Source organism: Neltuma alba, unplaced genomic scaffold, assembly GCF_004799145.2.
Source record: "Neltuma alba isolate B1F8T4 unplaced genomic scaffold, ASM479914v2 tig00005764_pilon, whole genome shotgun sequence".
Lineage (NCBI taxonomy): Eukaryota > Viridiplantae > Streptophyta > Magnoliopsida > Fabales > Fabaceae > Neltuma > Neltuma alba.
Window position 1 is genome coordinate 38,118 of NW_021634221.1, and position 27,259 is coordinate 65,376.

General features: G+C 35.2%; 1 protein-coding gene across 1 annotated transcript; it reads left to right on the plus strand.

Annotated features, from left to right (window-relative positions):
* The first annotated feature begins 2,038 nt into the window (after nt 1-2,038).
* On the plus strand, nt 2,039-4,469 carry LOC114748614 (adenosylhomocysteinase). The gene is made up of 2 exons (XM_028937052.1): nt 2,039-2,839; nt 3,401-4,469. The coding sequence occupies exons 1-2, from the start codon at nt 2,129-2,131 to the stop codon at nt 4,145-4,147; spliced, it is 1,458 nt and encodes a 485-aa protein (XP_028792885.1). The 5' UTR covers nt 2,039-2,128; the 3' UTR covers nt 4,148-4,469.
* Nucleotides 4,470-27,259: the final 22,790 nt, after the last annotated feature.

Consider the following 27,259-nt stretch of genomic DNA (forward strand, 5'->3'; position numbering starts at 1 on the left):
GGTTTATGTAACCTTGTTCTTTAGCCTTTGATTTCTTATGGGAGGTAAAAAAATATTTAATAATTAAAACATTTAATAACTAAGCTAATTCTTTAGTTCATTCATATAGTTGGCAGATTCTTATAATCATGTGAAAGCATAAGATTTGAAAGATGGTTTTAGTTTTTTTTTTGTTTAAAAAAATTGGAGGTAAGAAGAAAAGAAGAAAATTTGACTAGGAGCAATTTAGCGTATTTAATCTTATATTTTGATATTTGGTTCTTTTATATAATTATAATTTTTATGCTCCTTTTATTTTTTGTAATTTAACCTAATTTTTTTAGTCAAAATGAAAGGGATAATTGCTGAAAATTATATTATATATTATAATATATATAATTATACACTTTTTTCGAGTAGGGCCAAATGGGTAGGGCAGCATACCCTGCCTATGCCCCTGCCCTACCCGTGAATCAACCCAACCAGAAAATGCTCATTTTTGTTTGGGTAACTTTTTGTTGGGCTGGGTGCCTTTTTCGCTGGCTCAGGTGGACATATTGGGCATGCAGGCCTCATGTACACTCTTACATCTAACGAATGTCTAACGAACGACACAGTTAACGCTTCGTGTTGTTTACTATAACGAACACCTAGCAAACATCTAGTAAATGATATATTAATACTCTGTGTTGTTCGCTATAGAGAACATCTAGCGGACTTCCAGTAAATGACACAGAACAAAAAATGTCCAACTTCAAAAAAATTTACAACCAACCCTACGAATGTCCAAAAATTAGGAACTATGGCTCTTTCGAAAGCTTGAGATATCTATTTTTTTGATACAAAAGGAATCACTCAAATGTCAGGTTATTTGACTCTTGAAAATATCCAAATTCCAAGACTACTCAAAAAAACCTAAAGATATGACCTTCAACCATAATTTTTAGTATTTTTAAGCCTCAAACTTCCAATTCGAATAATTTAATATTTCAATTTTTCTTGCTAATAAAAGTTTAATTAACTCTAAACCTCATATTACAAACTCAGAATGTTACGTTGAATGAGCTACAAATTTGCTTAGAATGATACTTAGGGCTATTGAAAAATGCTTCTAAGGTACTAGATGTACTCCCTTCATTTCTTTTCATAAAAATATTTGACAAATTATATTAATAAAAAGTTGGATAAAATTGATTAGAAGCAATAAATATTTAAATACCATAACTTTTTTCTCAAAACATACTCTTATAAGTATTTATTTTACTGTTTGGATCATTTCAATTTGCAGTATTTAAATATGTTTATTCCATATAACTTTACTCAATCCCCCCGAGGAATTTAACTCAATTTTCAATTAATAAAATATTTAAAGAATTAATAAAATGAAACAAAGTTATTTTTTCCTTTCTTTCCCCCCGACCCTCGTCCTATTGGACATGGTGACGTGTAGACCACAGACAGGCTAGGAGCGCCTCCCGGTCACACACTCACTGTGACATTTTGGTTGGTTTCTGTGGTCTTCGGGGGAACCGACGGCAACGGTGAAATAACCAGAGCCGTTATTAAAATTGTTTTTTTTGAAAGATTTTATTATTTTTAGTTTTGAACAAATTGTATTTTAACTTTATATAAAGTTTCATTTTAGTGTCTTGATCTTATAAAATATTTTTTAGCTTTTAATTATGTACAAAATTTATTTTAATTTCTTAATTTTATGAAATATTTTTTCATGTCTTTCATTCGTTTAATAAAAATTATTCATATTGAAATAGTAAATGTTGATAAAATATTTAGTATATTAATTTTAAATTTTTAAAAACAAATAATTATTTTAAAAAATGATAATTTGAGAGTAATAAATTTAGAATAGGATAATAAATTAGAATTAAAATTATATTTTTACCTTTGGGTTTTTTATTACAAGAAATTGCCAGAAGCATCCCCGTTACGGAACAAAGATTTTTAAGATCAGATCTGAGAAATCCACCAACCCCACGCTCAATCTCCACCGTCCATTTCAACTTTCAAACCTATTAATACCCCCTCTCGCTACCCGTTACCTTCGCTCTTCGCCTCTCACTTCTCTTCCCCTTACTCTGTTCCCACACAGGGAAATTCTTATTCTCCTCTAGCCGCCGTTGCAGCCGCCATGGCCTTGGTCGTCGAGAAAACCACCGGTGGCCGTGAGTACAAGGTCAAGGACCTTTCTCAGGCTGACTTTGGTCGCCTCGAGATCGAGCTCGCTGAGGTCGAAATGCCCGGTCTCATGGCTTGCCGTGCTGAGTTCGGCCCTTCCCAGCCATTCAAGGGCGCCAGAATCACCGGTTCCCTCCACATGACCATTCAAACCGCCGTCCTCATCGAAACCCTAACTGCTCTCGGAGCCGAAGTTCGCTGGTGCTCCTGCAACATCTTCTCCACTCAGGATCACGCAGCCGCCGCCATCGCTCGTGACAGCGCCTCCGTCTTCGCTTGGAAGGGGGAGACTCTTCAGGAGTACTGGTGGTGTACCGAACGTGCCCTTGACTGGGGTCCAGGCGGTGGTCCCGATCTGATTGTTGACGACGGTGGTGACGCTACCCTCTTGATCCATGAGGGTGTTAAAGCTGAAGAGGTTTATGCTAAGACTGGTCAGTTGCCAGACCCCTCTTCTACTGACAATGCTGAGTTCCAGATTGTTCTCACTATTATCAGGGATGGGTTGAAGACTGATCCCATGAGGTACCACAAGATGAAGGGCAGACTCGTTGGTGTCTCTGAAGAGACCACCACTGGTGTTAAGAGGCTCTATCAGATGCAGGCTAATGGAACTCTGTTGTTCCCTGCCATCAATGTCAACGACTCTGTCACCAAGAGCAAGGTAACTATCACTTACAATGTATAGTTTAGTTTTAGATCTGTTTCAGATTTGAAATTTTGTCAACTTTATAGCAGCTAAAAAGTCGACTTCAGAGTCAGTTGTTCAGATCTAATGAGTTTGAACCTTCGTACACTTGGGACTAGAATTCTTCTACTTGTGGAGTATTAGATCTACCGCATGACCTATGTTTTGTGTCGGTTCTGCTTCTAATTTTAAGAAGCTCTGTAGTTTTAGATGGGCCTTTTTGGAAAACCAAGCGTAAATTTAGCAATTGAATTTTGAATCTATGATCTGTTTGATATCGGTCCTGTAAGTAGAGCAGAGCAGGGTATGTGTCAGGTGTAAGCTAAGGTCTATGATGTGGGGCATTAAATTCTTGGGTTATTTTCATTTGCACGTTGATCTTCATTTTGATTGGAAGCGAGTACTTGTGACTTACCTCTGGGTCCATGGTGAGATGATGGATGGATCTAGTTATAATTAAATCCTAGTCTTGGAGATTTCAGTACCAGCAGTGACCGATTAAATAAATGTTTGCTTTGCTTTGTGTTTGTTTAACAGTTTGATAACTTGTACGGCTGCCGCCACTCTCTCCCTGATGGACTGATGAGAGCCACAGATGTTATGATTGCCGGGAAGGTGGCCGTCGTGTGTGGTTATGGTGATGTCGGCAAGGGCTGTGCTGCTGCCTTGAAGCAGGCTGGTGCTCGTGTGATTGTGACTGAGATTGACCCCATTTGTGCCCTTCAAGCTCTCATGGAAGGTCTCCAAGTTCTGACCCTTGAGGATGTTGTTTCTGTTGCTGACATTTTTGTCACCACCACCGGCAACAAGGATATCATCATGGTTGATCACATGAGGAAGATGAAGAACAATGCCATTGTTTGCAACATTGGTCACTTTGACAATGAAATTGACATGCTTGGACTTGAGACATACCCTGGCGTGAAGCGCGTTACCATCAAGCCCCAGACAGACAGATGGGTCTTCCCTGAGACTAACACCGGCATCATTGTGTTGGCCGAAGGACGTTTGATGAACTTGGGTTGTGCCACGGGACACCCCAGTTTTGTGATGTCTTGCTCCTTCACAAACCAGGTGATTGCCCAGCTTGAGCTGTGGAAGGAAAAGGCAACCGGTAAGTATGAGAAGAAGGTCTATGTTTTGCCAAAGCATCTTGATGAGAAGGTGGCTGCTCTTCACCTTGGCAAGCTTGGAGCCAAACTGACCAAATTGTCCAAAGAACAAGCTGACTACATTAATGTGCCGGTTGAAGGACCATACAAGCCTCCTCACTACAGGTATTAAGTTGATGAAGAAGGATCAGATGAGAAATTTCTGTATGGATCGGCATGATTTTCATTTTTTTTTCCCTCTTCCTTTTTTTTGGGTCGATTCTCAAATTGACGTAGAGCTTCTTGCATCTGATCTTTTGCCGAATTTCTGTTTCTGGTGAGAGGTTGAAAAAGAAAGGAAATGTATGGACCTCTCTCAACTGAGATCAAATAAGTCCTTTTTATTAGGTGTGTGTGTGAGGCAGAATATGTAGTCTGTTTAATGTGTTGTGTTCTTTTGTATCTCAATTTTTAAAGTGAAAATTGCAAAAAAAATAAAATAAAATGGTACTATTTTTACGTTGTGTCAAATTATTGATAGTCTCCCAAACAATTGCAGCATATTGCTTCTAATGTTTAGAATTTGACGCAAAACTCAATTCAAATTTATAATAATGCTGCAATATTTGTTAGGGAGCCAAATCTCTTTGCCAAATATATCCGCAGCCCACACATGTAGTTTGGATGATCTCCAAACATCCCCAAACCTTCCTCCCCCTCTTTTCCTACCTACTTCCTCACCAAACTGTTCCCCATTCTCCTCCCATCCCTTGCCTCTTGTCATTTCATGACTGTAGTCAATAATACTTGCTTATCAAGTGAAAATCCGACCGGTGATTGAACTAATCAAGGGTGAGTGATCATAATTAAAATGATATAATGTAAAATATACAAAAAGTCATAAGTAATCCTGAAAATAGTAATATTTAAATAATAAAAAATTTAATCCACAAGTAAATGTAATGTTTATTTTTTTTAAGTTATTAAAGCACAAATTCGACACTACTATTTTTTAAAAATTTAAAATGACGTGGTTTCATGTTAAATGAGAGAGAAAATTGTAAAATTTAATGTAGTCCTCGAAAACTCTTAACTAATCAACTTAAGTTTCAGTATCCTATTATTGAGAAATATGCGTGTGGAAATTACCTTTGCCTATGTCGCGGAAATATTTATGCCCCACTTTTTGAATATTGGTTTTGAAAGTAGGCGAATGATAATAAATTTTCTTATATTTTTATTTGAATACGGAGACCGGAGTTAGAGTTGAACATTCAGGGTTAGAAAAACGATTCAAATGGTCTTGGAAGACTTCTGCACATGAAACAAACTTTAAACAATGGTTGTCAATTTATATTATCTTGTGTTGAAGGCTGTTAGTTTCAGAGAGAATTATAGTTCTAAAGCAAAAAAAAAAATACCAAACAAGTCTTAAAAGTTATCATTCTCTATTGTAAAACTTATCATTATAAACTGCTTAAAATGTTATTGAAACTTTTTCGTAATTATTTTTTTTTGGGATCTCATTGTAATTGTTCCTTAATTTTATTCACAAGTTTTTGGTAGAAGGGAAAGATACCTACTTCCACTCACCTTCGGCATGATTAAGTTGATGGATATTTTATTGAAAATTGTTAAAAATATGTTGATTTGCGCCTTATGTTTTAGGAAAAATTTCGATTAAAGACCGCAGTACAGAATTAATTTCAAAGAGCCTTCAAAATTTTCTAAAACTTCACTGCAGGACCAAGGGGCAAACTGATACTAATTCTACAAAGAAAATGACGCTATTGCTTCTAATAATACTTATTATGGGTGACATATAAATAGACTAATTTTAGTTGTAAATAAAGGTATGTATGTTACAAATTATCTAGTCCCACTTACAAATGGGCTCTCCCACACTAGTTCACTTATGGACACCTTCTTCATGTGAAGGAGATGACATGTAAATAGACTAATTCTAGTTATAAATAAATGTATGTATGTTGCAAATTGTCTAGTTCCACTTGCAAATAGACTCTTCCACACTTGTTCACTCACAAACACTTTCTTCAGGTGATAAAGGACTAATTCCAGTTGTAAATATATATATGTATATTGCAAATTTTCTAGTCCCACTTGCAAATGGACTCTCCCACTTTTATTATGAGGAGTAGTAGTGTCATTTTTTGTGTGAAATTAATATCATTTTGCCCCTTTGGTCTTATAATGAAGTTTCAAAAAGTTTTGAGAAGCTCTTTGAAATTAATTCTGTGCTGTGGTTCTTAAACAAAATTTTCCCTATATTTTATTGGGGGTGAGCAATTTGGATATTTATTTATTTTATCCAATAAGTGAGGAGACGACAACTATCTTATCTTAAATATAATGGGAGTGCTGAAATCACGAAATAATGTAATCATCCAATCACCTAACAAGAGTTAAACTGGTGGGGTTTGAATTCATCGGTAGGCGGTGGCGAAAAAGGCATTCATTGGTAGGTAAACAATAATAGTATTTGAACCATAAAAAAAAAAAAAGTCTTTATAGTTTTATACAATGACATGAAAAACGTTTGGTCATTGAATATGTTGTAGCAGTAATTCAAGAGTTAACGACACAATCATGGTTAAATTAAAGTTAACTTGTCATAATTAAAATATATAAAAATATTCATATATTTTTAACTAAAACATGCATTCATTCACAAATAAATAAAACATTTATACATAAACCATGCTTAATCTAATAGAGCAGAGTTATTGAAGCATACATGCAAGGAAATGCTACTTTAAAAAACAAACAAAAAATGTAATATCAAGTTCAATAAAAGAAGGAAAGAAAATGCAAAATCTAACTTCAAAACTCTTAACCGAAACAACCAAAGAATTGGTTTATTGGTTTACCAATCTGGTTGGTCAATCCCTTCCAAGTTTTAATGCCATGATTCTTATAGTTTCGAATCATGATTTTTTTTACCTGTAAAATCTCTTTCATCCAGAATGTTAGTCTCTGTAGTTTCATAACAACTCAGATATGAGTTAGAAACTAAAACCAAAATTTATTAAAAATATATGGATCAAAATCAAAATTCATATGAACTAAAACTAAAACTCATTAAAAGTAAAGATTAAAAAAAAAATCTTTACGAAAATTGTTTTGGGGGTGGGGGTCTCCATTTGGCAATCTTTTTTTTTTTAAAGAAAAACTTGCTGCAATTATTCTCAATGGATGCAATTTCTCTTTTGCTGCATGGAACATATCCTCAATTATCCTCAATTATATGTAAAAGTGTTTAACATTGAAGCCATTTGAACATGTTTAAAGATATGTTACACATAAATTGAAGAGTTGCACCCATTGAAAATGATTATACCCTCTCAAATTGATGAAATCAGATTTGACAGCAAGAAAGATAACGAATTCAAATAATGGAAATCAGATTTTATTGTTAAAAATTGATTTTTGCCACTCAATCAAAGTCTACTTTTTTGTCCTGCCTCACACATTTAACTTTCGTTTTTTTAATCTATACTTTTTTTTTTTTTATAATTTTGATCCTTTTATTTTAACGAGGATTTAAATGTTGCAAACTGTAGCATTTAATACATATAAAATTTTAAATATTTCTACTTAATTGAAAAACTAGCAATTAAAAGCATTACAGAATATTTTTCATATATTTCCTCATTATGCTCCTCATCTTCTACCATCATGATTATGTTTTTTCCCCATATGCTAACGTCTTTTGTTAAATATATTTACAGCCTTAAAAATCTTCAATAACATTTGACAAAAAATAATTATTAATTAATATATAAAATTACTTTGACTTGGAATTTTAAGGATAACTTATACAAATTGTTAAAAAAAAAAGCATTACAGAATATTTTCAAACATCCAGCTTTAAAATAAGAAACAAACTCCTTTCCGGTGAATTAAAAAACTTCTAATACGCTGAATTTATTTATCCTTTTTTAACATTTTCTTCATTAAAAACGGCATATTTGGCACCATTTAGCAAATGCCACCAATAGCTGTGTTTACATGAATGTTGTGATTAAAAGCGTTTCCTAAAACCAGCAAGCGTTAATTCAAGTAGAAAAGATTTTAACATCATGAGCATCCGGGAGATTAGTTTTTCACAATTCGAGTAAAAAAACTTGTTTGCGGTAAAGTTAAAATGTTCTAAGATTGTCTCTACTTTTCTTCTCATGTGAAATAAATTTAAACGAATCATTTATTAAAAGCTTTTAAGTCAATCTATTTAATTAGCATTTCGCATTTTGTTTAAACTCCCTCTAATCCTAAATGTAAGGATAAATAATTTGCATAAATTAAGAAAATCAAATCAGCTATCTACCAAAAAAGTTTATTGATTTTTCTAAAATATCCTTTTTTAATCATTTGCATTAAAAACTACTACCTTGATTTAAAAAAAAAAAGACCCATTATCACATGCAATCAACGGAGAGTATGGGGGAAAAATTATAAATTTAAAAGATAAGTGAGTTGAAATTTTATATTCAAAATAAAAGCAAACCATTCTACCAACCCCTTCATTTAGGGCAGAAATAAGCATCATGTACCATTTTAATTACAATTACTAATAAAGGGAATTGTGAGAAGATGTTTTTCATAGACAACATTCACATTTAACTTAATCGCCAGGCCAATACTTGTCAAAAATAAAGAAGCATAAAAGCATGGAGTTGAAGGAAACCAAATAAAGCACTGTCCAAATTATTACAGTCATGATCCAGACAATCCTGTCTCATGCAATGACATCTTTATTACATAAGTTCAAACTGGGGCTGTTAAGATACTCCAACGATCATCATCAACTCACTGATCTTAAACCACAACAATGGCCGTTTTCTTCATCATAACAATAGCATACAGATGATAGGATGAAGTTAATGCACTAATCTCTTAAACCCATCATACAGAAGATAGGACAGGGCAAAGGCAGCAATGTGGGCACAGATTAGGCTAAAGTTCGAAGAAAACTGGAAAAATTGGCAGAAATCAGCATAGGTGAAGCAAATCAAAGGCATTTTCAAACCATGGCTGCTAAGGAAACTCCAGAGATTCTATTGAAAATTGAAGACATAGAAGAGGACTGCGGCTTATAAATAGAAAGATGAGGAGATAATGGGCGAAGTCTGTTTTTCACCAGAGCCATGGCCATTGAGGCGGCGGCAGCATCTTTCTCTCCAGATGCTGCCTCAGTAGCAGTTGACAAGGCTCGCTTAGCTTCACAGCCTTTAAGACCTGCTTTGATGGCATCGTCAGCAAACATACTGCAGTGAAGCTTTAAACGGACGAGATAATAGATGCCTTGCAACTTCTCTGCAGGATATCCGTCACCAACTGTTTAAGTCATCTCATCTCCAAAAAAAAAAAAAGAAGCATAACCATCACCCTAAAGGTCCAAAACTGACGAGCAGCTGATTTAATTAGTTTTGCACAAAATATTATTAATACTAATTAAGCAGGTTTATCAAACAAAAAATATTAATAAGCAGGAGGTAGAGCAGTCAGCGTCCAGGAAGATATGAAAACCAGAAGATATATCGTACAGAACATTAACACACTACTAACTTCAAACATACACTGACCAGAACATTTTATTTTGTATGTAAGCAGTCATGTCTTCCCCAGTTAACCATTCATACAGATTAAAAATCATCTTTCACAGTACACCCATCTCGACTTCAACAACCGTCCTATTCCTTCCAGCTTTTCAAAAGAGTGCTTCATCATTTTCTAGGGTAAACTGTAAATAGGTAAACCTCAGTAAGGCATTATTGTATTCACATCTTAATCCTAGGCTCTAGGGACACAATTTCCTTTGGCCAATAAATATATGCCCTCATCCTTGTAAATGTATCAGAGCAATTTAATTCATAAGAGAATACAACCATTCAATTCTCTCACTAACACAAATTACTCACTTAAACTCTAGAAGCAGCTCATAGTGCTGACTCTAGCTAGTCAAGAGTAATGCCATAGCCTCTCCATTGGGAAGCAAGTGATTCCTCTACACCCAGCCATGGACAAGAAGCTCAGTGGCAGACGAGCACAATCCCTCTTTCTTTTGGAGAGGAAAAAGAGGGGGGGGGGAGCAAGCAATAATATAGATGAGCAGAAGTTAAAAATAAATTGCATCTCATCAACCCAGAAAAGGACCCCCCCTTTTGCCAACTGATATAAGGTATGGATACGGATCGGCTAGAAACAAGTTAGGAAACTAGACGAACGATCAAAGGTAGGACCTTAAGAGAACCTGTCTCTTACAACCCTAGCCATGGAAACACCACAAGGATGATCAGTCCTTGATACAGTCGAGTATTCCCACGAGAATACGAGGCGGCAAGCAAAGCTCACTCAAGAGAAATAAAATTCTCTAAAATTCATTCATTCAAATCTGATCCCCAATTACAAAAAAACGTAGCCTTACATAGGCAGCAAAAGAACAATCTAGAATAAAAAAACCTAGGTCATAAATGCCATAAATGTGCCTTAATGATGATTGACTATCTTGGTTGGCACCAATTAAGGCTAAAGGAAATAGGAAATTACCTTTTCTTGAAGAAAAAGGCTTCTACCTAAAAATAGGAAACTAACCTAAAATATTCTTATGCAATCTTTGACCAAAAGGCCTTATTTAATGCAAATAAAAATGGAAACTTAAAAAAACGAAATTAACCATAACTAATACATAAAGACGTCTTCTTGAATATTCTTGGACCTTCCAAATGGATCTTCATAATTACTATTCACGTCCATAAGCATGCATGGGCCTTTTAGGCATCCATTTGGGCTTGAATATATTTGAATCACGTTCTGAAACTCCCATGATCCATAACAAAATGCATTTGGGCCCCAATTTAAAAGATTATAGCTCTAATGGATTCCTCCAGGCACATATAATTGTGTTGGGCCTTTAATAACATGAGAATTGGCTTCAAATGCTCATTTTGGGCTCTTAGAACGTGCTCTTATCTTTTTCAAGGTCCAAGTGTTCATACTCCAATGACTTATATGCCATGGTGGTTTTCGGGGTGGCCTTCCATATGTCACGTTAAGCTCCGCATGTATCCGTGTCATCATCCAAGGAATGATCCATGTCCTCCTCCATGTAAGCATTCTAGAGCTATAAATCCCTTGAACATTCTGGAGGGCTTGCTGGGTTTCTAATTGAGGGAGTGTTATTTGGGCTTCATGACCTTCATATTCAATGCCTCCTCGTATGCTATCATTCCCTTCCTCTTCGAAAAGATTCGTCCTCGAATCTTGACCTGGATCAAAAGGAAAGAAGTTAGAATTTGTAAAAATAATTTGAAAACAATACTTACTGAGTAGAAAAATCATGTAAGTTATGTTATGGGTCCTGGCAAGATCTTGAAAAGGATCTTGATTCCTTGAAGTCACATGAGGAGACTCTAATATTGAAAGTTGGTGAAAATTGCTCTGGGTTAGAAAGCTTTTCTTTCTCACATGCACCCAAATATAAATGATCATTTCAATTCCTCGTGCACCGACAACATAAACTAAAGCAATAACAAAATCCAAATAATAGGAAAGCCTCTTAACCACAATATGCATACAATAAGAACACCAATGAACAACAAAATTCATGTAACAATTAAAATCCAATGCATGAAATTCACAGCATCTTAAAGACACCAAGTCATTAGGAATAACAAAATTTAGGCTATCAGCATGTTTTTCAACATTGCTTGAATGAAATGAGAATCCATCGGGTGGCACTTTAGGAATCAAATCAGTTACCTGCGACACACCAGAAACACAGGGCAAAGGATGATTAAGATGGTTAGTAATAAAAGAAATATCCTTGCAATCACCTTTAACCTCATTTTTCTCACAACTCTTTTCATGTTTCTCTTCACTCAAAGAAACACTCTCATTTTTACTCTCATTATTTTCACAACACTCAATGTTCTCTATCGCACTTGTTTCTTTGCTCAAACTCTCTTCTTTTTCACAATTATTCGAAATAATGGAATCCATCTCCTTTGAATTTGATGTAGAGATGACATCTTTCTCTTGATTATTCTTCTTTGAAGAGGAGCATTGTCTTTCTGAACATTTCTGTCTCTTGAGTTCTCGCTCATGCTTACTAAGTAGAGAAACCAAATCTTTAATCTCCATGAAGCTGCACATTTCTGCAACGCAAGCTAATCTAGGATTAAGCCCATGTATAAAGCGATCCATAGTGGCTTCTGGAGTCTCCTTTATCCCAGCTCTAATCATTGCTAACTCCATCTCATTATGATAGCCCTCAATAGTCATGGAGCCTTGTTTTAACTCCTGCAATCTTCTATGCAAGTCTCTTTTAGACTTGGAGCTGCGATTAGACTTCAAATGGTCTACTTCAGCATTTAGCTTTTGGACTTCTTTTAGGAAGAAGTTAAGATCTTCCCTAAGCTCTTTATGACCATACATATTTGGTACCTGAAAGGTTAGAAACAGGGAGAAGAATGGACCTCACCACTCTACTCACGTGTTTCACTCAAAACAATTTATGCCACTCATGTTTCTCTCAAATTTGGCTTTTAAATTGATGCATAACACTCTTGCCTTTTACCACTCAAGCTTGCCTCCTATAATATTCTTGATTGAAACTCAACAAAATCAAGAGACAATGTCAGTTTGTGGTAATCTTCACAACCAAAATTGGTAAGAAACCAGTGACTATGTGAAAGAGGGGAAAAGAAGGATAGGCCAAACGTGAGGATGGAATAAAAGGAGGGGCAAAATGAGGAGAGAAGAAGTTTATGATTTAAAAAAAATGGATAGGAAAAAAAAACGTGGAAAAAGGGAGGCAGAAATTGCAAAATGAAAATAAGGTTGTGAAAGTAAAGGAAAATAGGAAACAAAGTAATTAGGAAAGGTACTACCTTGAGACAACTTTAGGAAAGTGAGTACCTTGCAAGAAAAGAACTGAAATTAGGAAAGTAATATGAAAAGGAAGGAAAAGGAATAGGAAACAAAAGAAAGAAGGAAACTTGAAGAAAGAAAATAGGAAAGTAATATGAAAAGGAAAGTAATTCAAAATAGGAAACTAGATAAAATAAAGTAAAGTAGAAATAGGAAAGTAGGAGTCTTACCACCCAAGTATAAAGATTTAGGAAATTAATTGTGACTTGCAATGGAAGCTCTTTCAAATTAGGAAACTTGTCTCTTATGCTGCAATCTCCAAAATCTGAAACTTTCTCCTTTTTTTTTTTTTTTTAAATTTTCGAATTTTTTTTCAGCAACTTTGCAGCCCCTTTTTTTTTCTTTTGTTTTTTTTTGTCTCAACACAACAGCACTTTTTTTTTCTTTTTTTTCACGAATTTTTTTTAATTTTTTTTTTGCTACTCAAAAGAGCAAAGCAAGTCAAGTGAATAGAAAAAAAAACAATGGGTGGGAAGGAGAGGAAAAGGGAAAAAAACGAAAAAAAAATAACAAAAGGAATGAAAATAAGGAAGAAAGGAGGAAGACAGAATGAGAAGAATGGAAACGAAAGGAAAACGGAAGCAATAGAGAAAGCAACAAAAATGAAAACACCAAAAGGATAGAACTTGAAAGCTAGCAAACCTTAGCTCTGATACCAAATGATATAAGGTACGGATACGGATCGGCTAGAAACAAGTTAGGAAACTAGACGAACGATCAAAGGTAGGACCTTAAGAGAACCTGTCTCTTACAACCCTAGCCATGGAGACACCACAAGGATGATCAGTCCTTGATACAGTCGAGTATTCCCACGAGAATACGAGGCGGCAAGCAAAGCTCACTCAAGAGAAATAAAAATTCTCTAAAATTCATTCATTCAAATCTGATCCCCAATTACAAAAAAACGTAGCCTTACATAGGCAGCAAAAGAACAATCTAGAATAAAAAAAACCTAGGTCATAAATGCCATAAATGTGCCTTAATGATGATTGACTATCTTGGTTGGCACCAATTAAGGCTAAAGGAAATAGGAAATTACCTTTTCTTGAAGAAAAAGGCTTCTACCTAAAAATAGGAAACTAACCTAAAATATTCTTATGCAATCTTTGACCAAAAGGCCTTATTTAATGCAAATAAAAATGGAAACTTAAAAAAACAAAATTAACCATAACTAATACATAAAGACGTCTTCTTGAATATTCTTGGACCTTCCAAATGGATCTTCATAATTACTATTCACGTCCATAAGCATGCATGGGCCTTTTAGGCATCCATTTGGGCTTGAATATATTTGAATCACGTTCTGAAACTCCCATGATCCATAACAAAATGCATTTGGGCCCCAATTTAAAAGATTATAGCTCTAATGGATTCCTCCAGGCACATATAATTGTGTTGGGCCTTTAATAACATGAGAATTGGCTTCAAATGCTCATTTTGGGCTCTTAGAACGTGCTCTTATCTTTTTCAAGGTCCAAGTGTTCATACTCCAATGACTTATATGCCATGGTGGTTTTCGGGGTGGCCTTCCATATGTCACGTTAAGCTCCGCATGTATCCGTGTCATCATCCAAGGAATGATCCATGTCCTCCTCCATGTAAGCATTCTAGAGCTATAAATCCCTTGAACATTCTGGAGGGCTTGCTGGGTTTCTAATTGAGGGAGTGTTATTTGGGCTTCATGACCTTCATATTCAATGCCTCCTCGTATGCTATCACCAACAAAGGGAGAAAATATTTGCATCAATTGTAATTCCATTTTCCAGAAGTTAAACTGATGTAAATATGGCCTCCCTTTCTAAGCTAAGATAATTCTCTAATAACTATGGGCTACAGCTCATTTGTTTTCTTTCTCAGAGGGATTGTGTATACATTCCCAGAAGAGGGAGTTAAAAAACAAACCCACACTCCAGCACGGGCACAGAGATTATGCTCAACAATTGTATACTTTCATCTTCAATATAATATGTTTGCCTCTTCTTCAATTCAAGCAAGGGTTCCAGAACAAATAAAAGTTAACACGTTCGGGTATGAAACACAATGGATATCCTGCTGGCCCAGTTTAAATAACACAGGTTGGCACTGTTTTAATAGCTGTGACAAACAGAATATTATTGTTCCCTAAAGGTGGGGAAGTAAATTAAGACAAGGTCATAACCAGCAAGTAAATCATATAAATATAATATATATCTTTCATATGAGGAGGAACACCCTCACTTGTATCAAAGCTACAAGAGAAATTTAAGTCTCTCAGGAAATTGACATACATTTGTATCACATGCTCCTTAGAGTTAAGGATACTTGCTGTTATATTAAAAATATAAGAAGCAGTTAATTTTCACACTTAAATTAGTATTGTACCACCATTCTGCTAAAGATACCCAACACTAATTTCCACACTTCTACTAAAGCTACACCACATGAATTGTTGTACGGGCAGAAACCCCCAATTTACATTCCCTACATCCCCAGATCTGCTGTGGTTGAAGCTGTTGAAAGAAGCTTTGAAGCTAGGGAAAGAATGATAGTTGTTCTAAAGCATCCTTTACACAAGGCTGCCAATACTATGAAACAAAGGGCAGATTTGAAACGTCCAGATAGGGAGTTTCAGGAAGGCCAATGGGTTTTTCTTAAATTGCAACCTTATAGGCAGATTTCAGCTGCAACTAGAAGCTCTCAAAAACTAGCTCCTAGGTTCTTTGGTCCCTACAGAATTCTGAAAAAAGTTGGTACTGTTGCTTACTGTCTGGAACTACCTCTTGAATCCAGAATTCATCCTACATTCCATGTCTCAATGCTTAAACTCTGCCCAGACCCAAGCGTAAAGCAAAGACACCAACCTATTGATTGGCCAGCAGTCCCTAACACTCTTTATCCAGAGAAAATATTAAACAAAAGGGTTGGCAGGAAGAAAAGAAGGATTATTACAGAAGTTCTAGTTCAATAGAAAGGACTCCCTGATGAAGAGGCAACTTGGGTTTCATTGTTCAGCCTCCAGAACCAGTTTCCAGATTTCCAGATTATTGATCCTTGATGGCAAGGATCTTTTGGTTTTTTTGGGGGAGGGGGGGGGGTTGTTATATTAAAAATATAAGAAGCAGTTAGTTAGTTACAGTTAGTTAGTTCAGATAGCTTATTTCCATTTCTTTACAAAACCAATTCATAATCATATGCAGATGTCCACATTAATACAGTATTATCTATTTCATAGTGCTCCATAAGTCAGTCATTTGAGAAAATTCATCACAGAAAAGAGCATTAGTGCATCAATCCAATCATATTCAGAGAATTCAAACCATGCTTGTTCTTCTTCCATACTGCGAAATCCAAAATAGAATGTTGAAAAAAATGCCTTCCATTAAGATAAAATGGAAATTGAGAAACTCCAAAAAGATAAAAACTTTTAGAATAGTAATTTGTTCAAATTGAAACATCCCTGTACACAAATGGATGGGGGAAGAAAGCAAATTTTGCAGCAAAACACCCAAAGCACAGATTCATCCCAATTTTTTCTTTATCAAAAAAAAAAAAAAAAAGCAAAAAAACAAAAAACAAAAACAAAGAGGGGAAAGGGACAAAAGGGCATTCACAGGACCACCTACCCATCGATGAAGAGGCAACACCCAAACCACAGCTGAAGGTCTTGAAGCGAGCATCGACAATCCTTCTGGTCTTTTCATCATCCTTAATATGGATTTTCATGTCATCTCCACAAGCTGGTGCCTCAACCAAGCCCATACCAACCATGGGATCATACTTGGCTCTGACATTTCAGGGGTTGTTGCAGTGGTCAACAACCTTCTCAAGCGAGAATTGATGCAGAACCTGGAGTGTTGGCGACGGCATCTCCGGCGACACTCCCAAAATTCTCTTTGAAGCCAACCTCAACATCCTTTGCTAGATTCCAGATCCTATTCCTCTTCAAGGTTTCCTCCCCTTCAATTTGCAATTACATATGGTTCCTCAATTAATATATTTTTTCGAATTTATTATGAAGAATATTATCATTATGCACCATTCCGATTTCTCAATCACATAAACTGTAGTCTAATCATAGTTATCACCGATTAAAACCAGTATTAGGACCATGGAAGGAGTATGCAGTAACAACCATTATGATTATTCAGTCTTATGGACAATAGCCGATAACGCACTTTCTAACCATGGTTGTTACCAATTAAGAACCAGCACCAAAAACATAGGAGAGGAATCAGCAATAACAAAAGACATTGTCATCATGTAACCCAAAAAAAGAAAAAAAAAGCGACAATGTTGTCCAGAAGGGACCAATGAGGGCACAGCCAGATATTGTGAGACTATGAGACATGACAGTTTAACCGAGATCCCATTCTAAGCAGTTTCCCAATCGTAGAAATGCAGATTACATGAAAACATTAACAGCTACTTCACCCCGTGAAGTGAAAAAGAAGGAGCTGGTTTTCGAATAGAAGAAAATAGCTGATTATGAGTAATTTTAATACAGATCCTTTGAATAGCCATGAAAGCTACACAAATTATTGATGTTTTAGATCTTACAAGCAAAGACAGATGAAGGAGGAATCTATTCAAATATGCTCACCGAACTAAACTAGATGAGGAATGGAAGGGATGACAAAGATCGGAGCCAAGGGGATAAAAGCGCTGACCGGCGGAGAAGACAAGGGTGAAAGGGAAAGCGACGAAGAGTACCTGACCAAAGACGATGAAGACAAAGCTAAAAGTGGCTGAGAGCGCCGACCACCTTGAGTGGTGAGACGGCGGCGGCGGCGACCGGCGAGCAGTAAGAGACAGAGTGAGGGAGAAGACAAAGCTAAGAGTGGCTGAGAGCACCGACCACCTTGAGTGGTGAGACGGCGGCGGCGGCGGCGGCGACCGGCGAGCAGTAAGAGACAGAGTGAGGGAGGCGGGGAAATCCGCGCAGCGAGTACGACCGGAAATTATCCCAATCGCCGTTAGCAAATGAGCGGAAAACGGGGTAAAAAGAATTTAGGGGAAATTAATTTTTTTTATCATTTAATTTTTAATTCACTTGTAACTCAATCATTTAATTATGACTTTTACGATTAATTTGATCATTGCAATTTAAACCTGACTCTCCAAGCAATTTTCTTTATTCAGGTATACATTTCGTTGTTCTACTATTTCAAAGGCCTTTTAATAAGATTTTCCCTTGATATTATGGTCTAAAAGGCAACCAAAAAAAAATATGAACAATGGTGTATTTTCATCTAAAGTTTGAAATTTTTTTTCAAAAAACTAAAGGCAAAATACCAACCCTTTTTTAGTTCGAGCCAAATCACGTAAAAGTTCAATAGGCTGCGAGGAAAGCATAAAGAATTTTCTCACTATTTATAACACATTAGAGTTGGTTGGGATGCTACAATAAACACAGTTACTACTAATAAGGAGGTTTAGAAGAACTATATTGTAGTATGTAATTATATTTGGTAAGTGTGTACTGTTTATTGAGTTAAATGTCTTCACTTTCATTGAATTGAAATGCCTATTTTGTAAGTACATTTTGAGGCTACACATTTAAGAAGCATGGGCTAGAACATTATAAATTGTTGAGTATAACTTTTAACAAAAGTATTTGTAACAGGTGTACTTCGTTATGTATCTATACAAGATCCACCAAATTCTAATGATGATGAGTTTTAACTTGAGAATGGGTATCTTTACTCTAGAGTTCATATAAACCTTAATAAGGATAAAGATGATGTTATCCCAGACATAATTGAGCACATTACACACAGTGAAAGATGAAGTATTGAATTCTCTGATCAAAAGAAGAAATAACCTAGGTCTATGCAAATAGGAGAAGCAATTCAAGGATGTATTGAGGCATCTAAAGCTAGGACTGAAGCTCAACTTGCCAAGGCTAGAGGTGGAGGCCAAGGAGTAAAGGTAGTGTTGGAACTGCATCATCTCTCAGTTATTCTGTTACTAGTTGTGTTGTTGTTCTTAATGAGATGGATCTCCCTGATTATATTTGTGTTGTTGTTCTTAATGAGTTATTTATGGTTATGCCTATGGAAAGGAAGAAGGCATGGTTGGAAAGCCTATAAAGATATATTTGGACTTGTAGTTTTTTTATTAGGTGATGAACTATGTTCAATGGTAATTTTATGTTAGTTTGAACTATTTTAGGAATATTTTTTTTATGTTAGCTATAACTAAGTGACAAATATATTTGACATCAATTTATGCTTTTTGTTTCATTATAATGCAATAGTAGTTTATGTAATTTTTAATCATATGCCTTATTCATATTTTGTATTCTATAATTGGTTCATATTATATGCGCAATGATTATAGATTGATTTTATATACATGGATGTATATGATTTTTCTTAATTATATATACATATTATTTTTGTTATAAAAAATTATGTTTGTGTTATTTATTTGCCATTCTATTTGATTTTTTATTAAATTAATTTGCATTATAATATGATATCAAGTAATTAATTTTACACTTTAAGCTGATTTTGAAAATAATTGTTAAAAACAATCATCCAAACATGTTTTTTTCCCTCAAAATTGTATTAAAAATAGTTTTATAAAATTGTTTTGGAAACTAAAAAACAAAAAACATAACCAAATAGACACGTCATCACCTGGATGATTCTCCATAATAGAATATAATAAATAAATAATTTTCTAAATTTGGTTGTGAGCCAAGAACCTTCAACTTGGGTTCTGTATGGACGGAATCAATCCATATGGCAATAATTTAGAAACCAAACCGGACCAGATGGTTGGATCAGTCAGGTCAGTGACCAAAACACTTTTCGGCTCATTTTGCCTAGATTAACCACTTAGGTAGTTGAGTCATTTTGAGCTGCTTCCAACCAATTTTTGGACCAGAAGCTGGAGTTAATCCAAAAACAGGAACGGTTTTGCAAAAATCGAGCGGCTCAAATCTGGCTGAAAATGGAAGAAGAAAGTACATAATTTTCCGTTTTGAGTTGAGTTTAAAGCAAACTGGAGAAGCCAAAAAAGAGAGATGGAAGAAAATAGCTTGAAGGGAAAAAAGACACAACCTTAGACACCCAAATCAACAACACTGTGAGCCATGGCCATAGACAATAAATACAAAAGGCTGCTTCTTGCAGACCTCTTAAAGGTTGGAGCTTGAGAAGGGAAAACGTGAAGTGTTGGCCTCCACGGTATGTTATTTTAAAAGGATTTCATTGTTGAGCTCCTTAAATCACTTTGATTTATCCGTTGTACATCGTTGAGCTCCTTAAATCACTTTGAGCATTTCATTGCCCTTGGTGAACTTCTCTAGGGTTTTAGTGAGCTCCTCAGCTTTCTTTTTGTTCTGCTCACATTCTGTGTAGACTAGGGGTGTGGTGTCTATCTGCTTCGCTTGCTGCTCCTCTAGAAGTTTTATATTCTTTTTGGAACTTACCAACTCCTTTGCGATTCTTACCATATCTGAATATAACGCATTATATTCATATTATAATTCATCATAAGAGGGTTCTGAAATAATTATCTCATTTGTTTCTGAATCTCTGTCCTCTCGTGCTACAAGACAGATATTAGTTGTTTCTTCCTCATCGCTGTCTTCTTTCGAAGAACTATCTCCCTAGATTGATGTTACAAATGCCTTCTTTTTTCTAAACTTTTCTTTCTTTTTGTCTTTATCCTTTATTTTGGATAGTTGAGGACACTCTGCTTTGATGTGTCCCGGCTTCTTGCACTCGAAGAAGATGATCAGACCTTTGGGCTCATTTTGAGATGTGGAGGCTTTGTGTAAAAACCTTAACCTCAAAACATTAAAACTCATCATAAAATCACTACTATGGTAAAAAGGAAATCTGTTAAATGAACTACCATAGTAGGAAGAAATTTGCATAATTTTGAATTCACATTTAAACCGTTGCATGCAACTGAAATCATTCATTTACATCTACTGGGCCTCCGAGCCTCCGGCCCGGGTAACAAAACACATCACATCAGCCCATCTAAAGATTCCCAACAAATAATCCATAGTTCATAAAACACTAGCAATGGCCTCCGGCCTAACCAAAATAAAGAGATACATTCTCTCCAGTTTACAACAAGGCCGGGTAATCAAATATATCAAACAACAGTCCTAAATGTGGCAATATATACTAGTCATACATATACAAATGCTAGAGGCCTAAAGCTAACCAAGCTCAAGCCTCTGCGTCTCTTCCCGATGGCCCACGCCCGGAACCTTCACCTGAAAACATTGTAAACCACGGGGTGAGACAAAGTCCTAGTAACCAGCCTTTCCAATACTAGGTACTACTAAATAGGTGCTCGTGAGGTGTCAAGTGGGGCAGTTCACAAACAATATGATAACAAGATAGCCACAAAAAGTTATGCAAGTGCGATGATGCAAATCCCATCAACCATATCCCTCACTTTGGGGGATTTCAGAAGCCGAAGCCGGCCTATCCCTCACTATGGGGGACGTAAAGAGCCATAAAAGGCCTATCCCTCACTCTGGGGGATGTAGGGAGCCAAAAGGCCTATCCCTCACTATGGGGGACGTACTGAGCCAACCATCATGCATTAATAGAGGCCTTACCACGTGGTAGTAACAGACAAAACTCTCACCAATTCCCAATTAATGCATCATGCTCAAATCATAATCAAAGAGTAATAATCATTTCACAATTAACCTCATTCAGTGGCATATCTTTCACAATTCCAAAACTCATTCATCATTAGTCGAAACCCCACAAGACGGTTTTCCTTTTTATACACAACATACAGTTTGAACATAATTACTACTTAGAGCACAAAACATAAATCTACTCACAATACCACAGAAGCAAGTACTAAGGATTGGAAAGTGGTTACCTCTCGCCTGAGCAAGGAACAACAAACCAACGATGTGGCCCCGTGCACCACCAAGACTCACAACCGGTTTACACAAGCACACAAACACACAACCATCATATATTAGCTTTCAAACTAATAATGTGGCCAAAACAACACTTGGGGACACAAAATTCCTATCTCCCATCAAAACTCTAACCAACTCAAAGGGTATAACTATCAAGGCAACACTCCAAAGTCATACCAATCCATTAAAACCTTATTTCCTTTCCAAACATCAATTAAAATTCATAACCTCAAGGACCCACTATAGGAATTCTACACCCAAACATCCCATTTGAGCAATTAAGGTTCCAACAACAAATCTAAACCGATTAAACATCCAATTTAACCCTCCTTAACACAACCCAAATCACAAAACTCAGAATCAACCTCTACATTGTCATCATCAATCCCAAATCACCTATTTCCATAAACCCTAACCCCAAAAATTCAAGATTCTTTAAATCCAAGAAAACTACACCGATTAAATACTTAAACTAACCCAAAGCAATCAATTAAACTCAAAACAATCGGTCAAAAACCTCAATTCCATCACAACTTAGAAAATCCTAGGGTTCCACAAAAAATCCTTAGAAATTCCAAGAAATTCCAAGAAAGAAAGAAGATTAGAGGTTAAAATCACTTGCTTGAGGTAATGGATCCTTAGAAATGTCTTTCCCAAACCTCAAAACCGAAACCCTAGCAGAGCTCCTCTCTCCTCCTTCAGATTTTCTAATTTTCGCACAACTGAACCCTCCAGCGACTATATAGATTCGGGACCTTTCGCCGCGGCGAACTAATCTCGAAAGGGATTACTCGCCTGAAAACCCGACTTCGCCACGGCAAACTCTAATCTTCGCCGCGGCGAAAGCTTCCCGAGAGGAAACTCTCGCTCACCTGAACAACTTCGCCACGGCGTCCCTATGACTTCGCCGCGGCCAAACCTTCCCGAGAAGACACTCCCTTCTGAAACTCCCGGTGCGCCGGCGAACATACCCTGAGAGGGGTACGTTCACCTATTCCTCCAACAAACCTCAAATCCAACCCAAACACCAAGATCAAGATTAAATTGCTAATCTATCCTCAAAATCAACCCAAAAGAGGCTATTAAAACCCGATAAAACTCAGGATGTTACACTTTGCATTTTGATTGGAATCTTCTTTCGGCTTTATTCCTATAGGACTTTTTGAATCTTCTGACTATGACACCCATTTCATCGTCCCCCAAGTCATCTGCATCGTCATCTTCACTCTCCTGAGTCTTGAGAGTGATGCCTTTACGATTTTTCTTATTCATCTCCTTCTTGTATTTTTGTTTGCTCTCATATTCTGCTAAGCTTCTAAATAGTACAGTAATAGAGCCAATCGATTCTCCTTTCATTTCCTCAATGGCTGTTACCTTTGATTCCTATTCCTTCGTGAGACCACTTAGTATTTTCCTTACTTGGTCTTCTTGACTATACTTCTTGCCGAGTACAGTGAGGTGATTGATGAGGTGTGAAAATCCAACTTCTATGTCTCAAATGCTCTCTCCATCCTTTATTCTAAATAATTCAAACTCTATGGTGAGAGTGTTGATTCTGCTCTATTTTATACCGATTGTCCCCTCGTGTGCAATCTCCAGTGCCTCCCACATTTCAATTGCAGTTTCCAAATTGGAAACTCAAAAATATTCTTTTTGGCTTAAAGCATAGGTCAAGATGCTGATTGCTTCATCATTCAACAGCACCAGCCTTTTATCTTCTTTCTCGAATTCCCTGGGACTTTTAGGAACTTGCTGAATGTCAATAGTTTTCTTTAGAATATAGTTCCCATGCTCTATCACATCCAATAACCCGTACTCAGTGGCTTTGATGAAGATTTTCGTCCTTATCTTTCAGAAAGTACAGTTCTCTCTATTGAAGCCTGATGGTTTTGATGGTGAACATCCTTCGGGTAGCACACTATCTCTGAAACCTGCCATAGGATCTCTCTTCAGATAGTTAAGTCTTTAAATGAAGAGACCTGTTTTGATACCAAATGTTGTGGCAGCTTTATCCAAGAAGGGGTGAATTAGGTGAAGTATAAAAATTTGACATAATAAAATAGTGAAGCAAATAAAACAAAGGAGATTAAGTTAGAGAGATTTCACCGAAGAACCAAGACACAGAGTTTATACTGGTTCGATCTCAACAACTTGACCTACGTCTAGTCCTCAAAACACTTCTGAGATTTTCACTATGTTCCCAAAATTAAATGGGCTCTTGGTGCCTTAATACAATAATTAAATTTCTTAATCACTCCCCCTTACTACCTGTAAGGCTATAATCCCCTCAAGAGTCCACACTCTTAAGTTACTCTCAGAAAATAAGTAATGTAAAGTGTATCAATCTCTCTTACAGAGTATATGAATGTTAAACACTGAAGTTTGGTAAAACAGAGCATTGAATGCAACAGTAAATTTTCAACAGATGGTAGCTAGCTTATGCAATCCTTCATTCAACGCCCTTCGCGCCTTTTATAGTTGGAGAAATTTAGTTATCCGTTAGATTAAAGAGCTTCTAGCTATTGGAAGAAAGCTTGCGTGTGTTCGGCAGTTACAATGGTAATTCGTCATTAATGCTTCTGATATGATAGGTTACAGGCTATTAAATAACTGTTAAGCTTTGTAATCTGCATAAATCTCTTGATACAAGTAAGTCTTCTCTTTCAAGGCAATTTGTAAGGGTAACAGAGTAAGTGATGATCATGATATTGATACAATAGAATGGAAAGCACAGAATCAATCATCAGATACTTTAAAGGTAATATTGAACTTACTTGATCGATGTCTTGATTGATAAATATTTGATTGATCAAGTTATCAACTAAATATCAGAAGAAAGACCGAATCAGATATATGTATTTATCGAATAGATTATGGATCATACGATGATCGAACACATGATCGATAAATGACGAAACATGAATACAGTGAGCTTTAAATGAATCATGCAAGAATAATCTTTTTCAAGTTAAGTTTGTCTTTGTTTCCTTGTTATGAAAAGAACTAGTTCAATGATCGAACAAATAATTGAAAAATATTTGATCGATCATATTATCGATAAAGCTAAGTATGAGAGAAATATATTTTCAAAGTGTATTGATTGAATACCTCATCGATAAATGGTTGATAGGAAAAGTGATCGGAAAAATATTTTAAAGAAACTTTCACAGTGAAGTCACAGAATAGATGATGATCGATTAATGATTAATCGATTAAGTGATCGAGAAATGTTTGTTGAAAGATGTTTTCAGAAAACATTAGGAAAAGACCTTGATTGATCAAGTTATGTGAAACACAAGAAAAGAGATAAAGATGATTGATCATTTTATCAATAAGTGAATGTTGACCAATTGATCGAAAATGCTCAAAACAGATATGTGCAATTAAGGTGTTAATGATCAATCATTTGACTGATACATGATTGATCGATAAAAGATCTTAAAAGAATACTTTGGTACAACACATTATCGATTATCCAGAAGAAAATTATCATGCATTGTTGGAACAAGTTATTGACAAAGTTCTAATGGATAAAGTGATCGATTAATGGTGAATTGACAAAGCATAAAGTAAGTGAGAAGACTTTACTATTTATCTGTGTTCATATCGATAACAGCTTGATCGATCATGTGATCGATAAAAGCTTTCAAATACTTTACCAAGGTTTGTGACTTTTTCTGACAGTTAATTGAACACTAAATTATCGATTAGTTGATTGATAATTTTCTGCAGTCTTTTACATTAAACAGTGTTATCAATAATCGATCAATTGATCAATCAACTCATAAATATTGATTTATCTAACACATTATTGATCAAATTTAGTGCTAAGTAACTAAAAAACAGAAGCAGTTTATCTGACACATGATCAAATAACCTTTGATCGATCAGGTGATCGATCAATTCATTTAAACTAGAAAACAGTTAATTTGTTAACATCGAAACCTTAAATCTAACATAAATGATATGACAAGAAAAATTTGTAGCACTTGGGTGATCTAATGGTTATGAATATCAAAGTTCTAAAGGCTAATGGCTCAAAAAAGTAACATATAAAAGTTTTATAGTTTTAAAATGTTTTTGCTATAGTCCTGACGACTACCATTTAAAGAAAATGATGATGTACTATTAAAAGCAGGAAACATATAAATGAGAGTGATAATGACCATGATCGCATCAGGACTCAGTTTTAGTACTCATCATTTTGATGAGCACTCTAAGCTCATCAAATGTAGACTGTGTATATCTTATTTGAACGGTTCAAATTCAAAATATTTAATTAATTATTTTTAAATAAAAATATTTTTTTGAAAAAAATGATTCTATACATATTGAAATAATTATTCTGGACAAATAAAAATTAAAAAAAATCAAATCTAGACCATCCAAATGAGATATGGATGGCCCAGATTTGATTATTTTATAGTGTTCATTAAAGTGATAAGTACCGAAACTGGATTCGATCGGATTGCATGGGAAACTTGACAATTAAAAGCCAATAATATTTACCATAATTGTTGAAATAAAATCTCTTGGGTCATTAAAATTATAAGCAAATATCATGTGCTTGTTTGGAGCTGCTTCTCATAAACACATTCACATAAGTCGAGACAAAACTCCTCTCACATATTTATATCGTATAACGTAAATGTCAAAACTGATTATAAAGAAAAAAAGACTTTGAGATATTATTAAAAAAAAAAGTCAAAAGCAATTATGATGCCCAATACAATAAGCTATAAAGAAAATGCCCCAAAGTTACTGTAAAGTCAAAATAAATAACCATACCTAAAATGTTATATGATGTTTAATTTTTTCTATCTTTAAATTTATTGTGATTAATATGTTAGAAAGAATTTATTATAAGTATTCGATATTGTAATAATGATAAGTGTTCTAAGAGTATTCTGAAACCAAATAGACAAAAAAGTTTTTTTGGTCATTTTGAAATATTAATACATTGCGCTATTTCATTTGCAAATTTAAATTTATGAAGTGTGTACATTATTTATTTTCTTCAGAATATATATTGAATTACATTATTTTTATATAACATTTGTGGGAAAAAGAAAAATCATAATTTATGTCACATTTGAATTGAGAAAATAAAAATTTATTGCAAATAGTTAATGTTGATTTTAATTTGTTGGGCAATTTTTAAAACGTGTAAACTATGTGTATACTGTGAGTGTATATATATCACAAGTCAACTTCATGGATGATTAAATGGGTAAGATAATTTGAAAGAAACTAGTAATACATTATATTATTTTGTAGAATAATAAATTTGTCTTCACATTCCTCTCAATTTTTCTTCATTTCACTCTAGTTCCTAAACATCATAAGTCATTTAGTGTGTTCATTATGTATTGATTTTAATTCTTACGGATCTATTTAAATTTCTATAGAATGTCTTGAAAATTCAATAAATAGGCTTTAGAGTGTTACATGAACCATCATGGAAAT